At 54.2% G+C, this 7,763-nt stretch overlaps 2 protein-coding genes across 3 annotated transcripts in view; one reads left to right on the forward strand and one right to left on the reverse strand.

The window, feature by feature from the left end:
* The window catches only part of AAAS (aladin WD repeat nucleoporin), a 12,854-nt gene extending 12,317 nt beyond the window's left edge, over nt 1-537 (forward strand). The window contains exons 15-16 of one of the 2 annotated variants that reach the window (XM_045287345.1): nt 31-102; nt 214-537. In XM_045287345.1, coding sequence (XP_045143280.1) covers nt 31-102; nt 214-469 — 328 coding nt within the window. In that variant the 3' untranslated portion in view covers nt 470-537. Of the gene's footprint in view, nt 1-17; nt 103-213 lie in introns of both variants that reach the window. The other variant, XM_004711334.2, reaches the window with a different exon arrangement.
* A 967-nt stretch (nt 538-1,504) lies between these two features.
* Nucleotides 1,505-7,757, reverse strand: MYG1 (MYG1 exonuclease). Its single transcript, XM_004711335.3, has 7 exons — nt 7,205-7,757; nt 6,970-7,082; nt 4,640-4,799; nt 2,752-2,904; nt 2,136-2,258; nt 1,840-2,021; nt 1,505-1,720 (listed from the first exon to the last, which is right to left on the reverse strand). The coding sequence occupies exons 1-7, from the start codon at nt 7,421-7,423 to the stop codon at nt 1,522-1,524; spliced, it is 1,149 nt and encodes a 382-aa protein (XP_004711392.1). The 5' UTR covers nt 7,424-7,757; the 3' UTR covers nt 1,505-1,521.
* Between the last annotated feature and the right edge of the window lie 6 nt (nt 7,758-7,763).

The raw sequence follows: 7,763 nt of genomic DNA on the forward strand, positions 1-7,763 counted from the left end.
CCCTCTTCATTTCCCAGTGGCGTCATACAGGGGGAGCCCGGGGCACATGCCCAGCTCATCACGTTCCATCCGTCCTTCAGCAAAGGGGCCCTGCTCAGTGTGGTGAGTCAGCTGCCGGGCGGGCTGCGGGAGACTTGGGGTGAGATGGAGCATCTGTGAGCCAAGGCCTGCCTTGGGCCCTGGCTCTGAGCGGCTCCTCTTGGCTCTCTGCAGTGCTGGTCCACAGGCCGGATCGCCCACATCCCTCTGTACTTCATCAATGCCCAGTTTCCCCGCTTTAGCCCGGTGCTTGGCCGGGTCTCAGAGCCCCCAATTGGGGGTGGAGGCTCTGTTCATGACCTGCCCCTCTTCACCGAAACATCCTCAGCCTCTGCCCTGTGGGACCCTCTCCCAGGGCCACCACCTGCTCGACCTCCGCCCCCGCTCTAATAAAAGTGTTCACTCGGTTCCCAGCTGCTGGCTGCTCTAGGTGTCCAGAGCTGAGCCCTTCCACAGGGCTGACAGGGCAATGACTTTCAGTAAATTGCTACTCTTGTCTGCCGGAGTGCCTGTGGTGGGTTTGAATCACCACCCTGTGGCTGGTGCTTACCTGTCTGTACTACCTATGACAAGCACAAATCACTGCCCGCTAGTTGAGCCAGCCAGGTACTTAGTGAGCCTACAGGGAGCTTCTGAATAGCTCTTTTTGTGAGCAAACAGCTACAGCTTTCTACCGTGGGCTAACTGGTGGGCTTGAACTGCCAACCTTGTAGTTAGCAGCCCTGTGCCCTAACCCACAGAGCCAGCAGGCTTCCTTTACACGACCTATAAGGAGGTGCTTTTAAAAGTATGGTCTTTGGGTTAAGAAAGATCCTAGCTCCGCTCCTTCTTAGCTACTTTTTAAATGAATTTGGGCTATCTGTAAATTTAAAAGTTTTAGTTACAAAATACACACCAGGGGCTTCAAAAAGCTCAAGGGAAAATGAAAAAATTTCCCCAACAACTTGAAAAGCTCCCCCCCATGTGTACCAAACCACTTGCCAACATGACCATGCAATTGCCACACAGTCCAGTGACATTAGTTGTGCACCCATTGCCACTCTTGCTTCCAAACAGAAGCCCAGTGCTTCTTACGTAAGACCTCTCCACCTACCCCTTCCACCTTCCCAGGAAACAGCAAACTTGCCTTTGCTCTAAGTGGGACCATACAGTGTCCTTTTGTGTTTGATGTACATATACTTCCCTTGACATGATGCTTTCATGTACCAACTCCATTGTTCATGTGCCAAGGCATGGCACACCACGTGGCTGTGCTGTGTTCTACTTTTCTGTCCGTCCGGTGCTGCTGATGGACTACACTCTTACAGCCACTGCCGTTTCCTAGTGGATGCTCAGCAGCCCCCTGGCCTTCAGAAAAGGCCCACACACACAGCTCAGCAGTTCGTAGGAGGGAAATACTGAACTTAACAAACACCTGACACCCAACAGACCTCTAATTTCTAAGTTTGAACAAGTCCTCAGAGAGGGCAGTGATGGGTCATTTTATTGGGCTGAGGGGCTCGTGGGAGGCACAGGTGCTGGACACTGGGCCAGTGTGGCACGGGCCATGCTCAGAGCACCCTCTCGGGTGTGGTGGCCACCAATGAAGCCGCTGGCGTGGACGAAGACACAGCCAGGGATCCCGGTGGCCTGGTCCAGGGCCTCGTCCCGAAGACCCCGCCATAGCTCTGGCAGGGGCAGCCTACAAGTGAGCAGAAAGGGAGACCTGAGAAACTGGGGGAGGGGAGGAAAGGGGAGTCCAGGTCGGCAGAGCGGGGGGCCTGAAGCAGGCCTGCAGATCTACGGGGTCTGGGGTCTCACCGGCTCTGGAATGAGTGAGGTTCCTTTGGCACACACTGCACCCGCCACTGTCCTGCTTGGTCAGTGTAGACGACAAAGGCAATGGCTACTGGGGGGGACAGCGCTGACTCCAGGTGGTAGAGGTGCTCCTTCCAGGGGCATCCACCTTTGGCAAGCTCCACTATTCTCCCACTGGTGTCCACCTGCAAGGGAGGTGGGGCCGGCTACAGGGTTTGGGACAGAACGCACTCGCGGTGACCACCGGCTACCGACGATCACTGACCCTTACACCACACCGCCACCTCCCACCCCTATACCTGGAACCGCTGGGCCAGGGCCTCTTCCACCAGGGCCCTGGCTGGTAGCCAGCTGTTCTGGTAGAAGTCTAGTCTTTGCAGAAACTCCTCTCGAACCAGATCCATTGCGCGCTGAAACCCTGCCTGGGAATCGTGGGAGTCAGTGCAGGCCCCATTGTTTTCTTACTTTCCTAGGGTCTAGACCAGCGGTGCTCAACCTTCCTAATGCCAAGACCCTTTAATGCAGTTCCTCATGCGGTGACCCGCCAACCATAAAGTTATTTTCATTGCTGCTTCATCACTGTAATTTTGCTACTGTTATGGATCGGGCGACCCCTGTGAAAGGGTCATTCGACCCCCAAAGGGGTTGTGAGCCACAGGTTGAGAACTGCTGGTCTAGACGCTGGCACACTGGTAATGGTTATGTGCTGGGTTTCTAATTTCAAGGTTAGCAGTATCAAAATCACTAGCTGCTTGTCGGGAGACAAGGCTTTCTACTCCCGTGCAGTCTCGGAAGCTCACGGGGACAGTCCTACCCTGTCCTACAGGGTCACTCAGTCCGCATCGACTGCATGGTAGTGAGTGAGGGGCTGGAATAGACAAAAGCTTCCACGTTCTCCTCCTGGGGTCCCCCTACCTCTGTGTCTTGGTTGGGCTGGTTCCAGGTGGGATTCAGTCGAGCCACTCTGGCACTCAGGGTAGTGGTCAGTGCATATCGAGGCTCCCCCTCCTCCCACTGGGCAATCCCATTGTCCACGGCGTCCACCTCCTCCACGAAGTTCTCGTACATCTAAGACAGCGGCAAGAGAAAGGCTCTGGAGGATCTGCACCACGGTCATACCTTTCCTGGGTCTTGAAGCCATGCTCACTCCCGCCAAGTCTTCAGTGGCCCGACAGTGTCTCAGCATCAACGGCGAGGAAAGTGAAGTGGGCGGTTCCGCGGCCTGTTCAGTCCACTGCGGACGGTGCTGCCACGGGAATGTCAAACCCGGTGCCATTCCATCGCAAAGCCCAAGCCAAGGCCTGCAAGTGTGGAGCAGGGTTGCTGAGTCTGGAATGCAGGGGTCTGTCTGTGCAGGGGAGCTGGATGGCTACAGGATAACAAGGGGGTGGGTGGGGCAGCAGCAAGCTAATGGATGGCACGGTTAGAGATGCCACCAGAGAGGTTGGCCACTAAAGGCAATGTGGGGGCAAGAAGACAGCCAGACTGGAAGTGCACCCAGGGAAGCCATGATGAGCCCTTGAGTCTCAACTTGGAAATGGGAAGACACTGCCTCAAGAGTTTGTGTGTGCTTAAAAAGATTAAAAAAAAACAAAACTAAGAAAGCAGAAATGGCTGTAACAGGACACTATCATTTAGAAAACCCTGATGAATTTTTTTGAGACCGATTTCATTTCAACCATTTAAAAGTACGATTCCGCCCGTTTTTAGTATATTCAACATGTTACATAATCACCACTATCACCTAATCCCAAAACATTTTTCTTTCCCAAAGAAAACTACTTCATACCCATCAGCTCCTGGCCATTGCTAATCTGCTTGCTATGGTCTCTGGACTTGCCCATTCCGGTCACTTCATAGAAATGCGGTCCACACGGCGGATTTGTCGAGGTCCGTCTGTGCTGGAGCATGTGGCAGCACTTCATTCCCTTACCAGCAAGAGTCCGCGTGTGTGGACCTACCACATTTTGCCCACCAGTTGGACATGTGGATGACTCCCACTGTTTTACTAAAGTGAATACTGCTATGCAGAACCTTCGTGTGACCTGTGTTTGGGCTAGAAGCTGTACTTCTGTTGGGTTTTTCGTGCAAGATACCATGCAAATGAGGGGCGTGCACATCAACACATCTCAAGAGTATGTGTAGCATCTCTCGGTCTGGACCCCAACCCCAATGCTCAGTCAAAAGCTGGGGTTTGACGGAATCAGCTGCTTAGAAGCCTCTGCAGTGGAAGGAAAACCTTTGGTGTTCTGAAAGGTTTGTTTTATTTGGCCTGTTCCCACTTACTCACTTTTCTGGATCTTACTCAAGCTATGCCAGAGGGCCAGAAAGCAGGGACGCCAAGGCACCTGAGCTCAGTAGCCAGGACCGCTAGCCTGGTTCCTTCCCCAGTGGCAGGACCCTGCTGTGCCGCCTACAGGGGACATGGGGGCAGTCTGGGTATTCCTATAGTCAAGTACTTCCCAGCTAAGCTTGCCACATGCCACCAAATGCAAGCACTTTTTTTTTTACCCAAACCTGTTGCGCAGTCATTTTTATAAGTCAGGTCAAGAAAGAGTCTGCGGAACACGTTCTGGTTTTCAAAGTCCCCCCATCTACTACCTCAGCACTCCTCATAACCACCCCAGGGTGTAGGCAGGTGTGCTGTTACCATGGCCTTGTGGGAGGATGCGCCTGTCTTAGGAGAATGCCGGGGCCAGCAACCCTGACCTAAAACCCAGGTCTTCATGCTGTGTGAGCACCCCTCCCTGCTGGCCTGGTGGAGATGCCTGTGGAGCAGACATCTCTGTCCTCGGGTCCCCACCTTGTCATAGATGGTGCCCACCATGCTGTCCTCTTCACTAGTGCCCAGCAACTGGGCCAGCAGCTTGTGCCCGAAGTGCAGATAGACGAGTCCCGCACTGCTCAGCTTGGTCTGCCAAGGCTTCCCAGGGGCCAGGGAGCTCATGGTCTCAGTGAAAGACCTGAGGGCACAGGGAGAGGAGGCTGAGGTGAAGGGGATGGTGCCAGGTACCCACAGCGTGTGTGCCCGCAGACCCTTGTGGGGGGCGGAGAGTCTTGACATGTTGGGAGGAGAGCTCAGCTGGAAAGGCTTGGGCTTCTCGGGTCAACACGGGCTTTAGCTTGGCATTCATCTCCTGCTTTCAAGTTCACCATCAGCCGAAGACAGACAACCTAGTGCTATTACACCTGAGTGAGGGGAGGAGACGCTTCTCAGGAAAAGACCCTTCAGGTCATCCTGAAAGGTAAATCTGTGGGTGTTCACCAGACACAAAGAACATTCCAGGCAGAGGGTGCAAACGTGCAAGGGCTAACAGAGGTCTCTTCGTGGAACCGCACGCAAGTCCTCCTGGGTGTGAGACGTGGGTGGCTGACGCTGTACGCCAGATAGGGCCTGGATTCTGGCAGGCCTGGGTGCCAGGCGCTGGAGTTATTGTAAGTAATGGCGAGCACCTGAGGGGTTTTAAGCAGGAAGCACATGCCTGAAAGAGCACTGTTGCAGCCAGCGAGGAGGACAGATGCACGTTACCTACAATGGTCCGGTGGGGATGTGGACAGCGGTGGGGCAGATGTCAAGGGAGTGGAAACTACAGCTGGGATGGATTTCTAAATACCAGTCCATCAGAAATGACCTAGACAGCTCATGCTTTCATGGTATTTATTACAAAATCATAAACAAAGTGCAAAAGGGTAATTAAAGAATGTAAAATATCAAGATTAGTGACATAATAGCTCCCACTACACACAAAATTCAAAACTCTACATGACCTTATAGTCAAATTTGCTAAAACTATACCCAGGAACAAGGGCATGATAAAGACAACATTTGGGTTGCTGCTTGCTTCTGGAAGGACGAAGAAATGGAATGGGAGCTGCACACCGGTGTAGACGCACCTAAGCTCAAGTGCTTAGGTTGGAGATAAGTGTAGGGGTGTTCACTTTATGTGTTATATTTCAGATGTGTTAAAATCGTTCACATGTATATAAAAAACTATGAAGAAAAAGGGTGGGGAGGAGAGGAAGTAGTAATAATATCTTGTGTCACAAATGGGTCAGGTAAGAAGACCCCACGGGGTGACTGTGAATTTGGTGCAGAGACCACTGTCGGCCTCCCCACAGCAGTTTCAGAGGAGATGAGGGTAGAAACCCCTTGTGAGGTGGGCAGGGAGGTGAGGGTAGTTAGTGGTGGAAATGCTTGTGAAAGAAAGGTGGGGCCAAAATCAGCAGCTCTAAAGAGAACTGAACAGGGAGGGCAAGAAATCAGGCCCTAGCTAGACAGAAGGGTTCCCCCAGGTGTTAGTTATAAAAAGCATTTTAAGTACAGTGTTAAGACTGAGATACAAAAACTTAAAAAGATCCTCATAATGCTTGAGAGAACACGACTGTAACCGGGTGGTGGGCTACATGAAGGGCGCCTCTTATTTTATCACTCACGCCTTGATTTCTTAATATGAGAGATGCTTGAGCAAAGTTTTAGGATGTGGAGATGGTAAAGGAGAAGCCACAGGTCGGAGTCCGACAAGCAGCCCTGGAGAAGAATGTGAGTGGCTGAAGCAAGGGCAGAGGCTTAGCTTCCGACAGAAGTTAACACTCCTCCTGAATGGCAGTGTTGTCGGTGGGAAACGTAGAAAGCCCAGGCACCCCACTGGAAAAGCAAGGGACAACCAGTGAGGGAACGTGAATGAGATGAGGGCGTGGGGGGCGGATTGGAATGGATGGCACTGTGGGTAAGGGGCTACCCTCCTTCGACAAGAAAGATTATCCAGTGGCAGAGTCTAAGTGAAAGAAAAGCATATGCCCACTGGAACCATCCCAGGCCCAGTGACCAAGGCTCTATCAGCTAGATGTGGGCAGCACGGGCAGGTGAAGGATTAATCTGGGTAGAGTTTTAGTTGGGGGGATGCCGGCTGATGGGAGAAAAGCCTGCCAGAGTCTAGGGTCATGACCCTCCGGAGGGGCTGCTGGGGAGCGGAGCGCGGGCCTGAGGCGGGCAAGTGGAAGGATGGAAGGAGGGGAGCCTGGAAGGCTAGTCGCAGCGGGGCAGCAGTTGGATTTCAATGACGCGTCCTCGGCGAGGGGGAGCACGGCGAAACGAGGACGTAACGACTTTGAAGAAACCGGACGGAGACCCACCTCTGGTGATGATCGTATCGATGTCTCCGAGGGTCGTACTCGCCGCCCACATCCACCACGATGTCACACGAGGCCAGTTTCTCAGGGTCCCGGGTCCGCACGATCTCTGCATCCTGCGGGCACACAGCACAAGAGGGGGCTGCCAGGAGTCGCGGTGCGACGGGATTACTGCTGGGCTTCCGGGGGAGGCGGGAAGAGGGTGCGGGGACGCCCGGGGGGGTGCGGTCGGCCGTACCCGGTAATCGGGCAGGAGGCGGAGCAGCGCGCACGCCAGCGCCTCGTCGCAGTGGAAAGTGCCGTTGTGCGTCCCGATCCGGGCTGGCGCCATGGGGTCGCTACGGGGACGTTTGCGGGGCGGCAGGGGCGCGGGGCCGAGCATGCGGGGCCGAGCCCGGGGCAAGAGCGGCAGCGGGGGCAGCAGCGGCGCGAGGCGGCGCAGGAAACGCGGGGACATGCGGAGGAGAGCAGCAACCCGGAAGAGGAAGTAACTGCGTACAGCTACTTCCGCTTGCCGGCCGTTCCTATGGCAACCGGCCAGCCAAGTATTTCTGTGGACAACTGGAAGGGCCCCTGGGGGGGAGCGGGGCCTCCAAACTGGGCACTGTTCACTGGGGCTCACCCATCCCCAATCCCTGATTCATGAACAAGCCCACAGGACCAATGCTCTGCCCGGCCGGCGTATTTATTAGCATTAAAACACAAGATCCACAAGACTGCCTCCCCACCCTTCCACATTTATGAGCATCAAAATACAAGATTCAGAAGACACCCCTTTCTCATTCTCTCTCTCTCTC

This window comes from Echinops telfairi, unplaced genomic scaffold (genome assembly GCF_000313985.2).
Source record: "Echinops telfairi isolate 266 unplaced genomic scaffold, ASM31398v2 ScPeMD7_12;HRSCAF=54, whole genome shotgun sequence".
Taxonomy (NCBI): domain Eukaryota; kingdom Metazoa; phylum Chordata; class Mammalia; order Afrosoricida; family Tenrecidae; genus Echinops; species Echinops telfairi.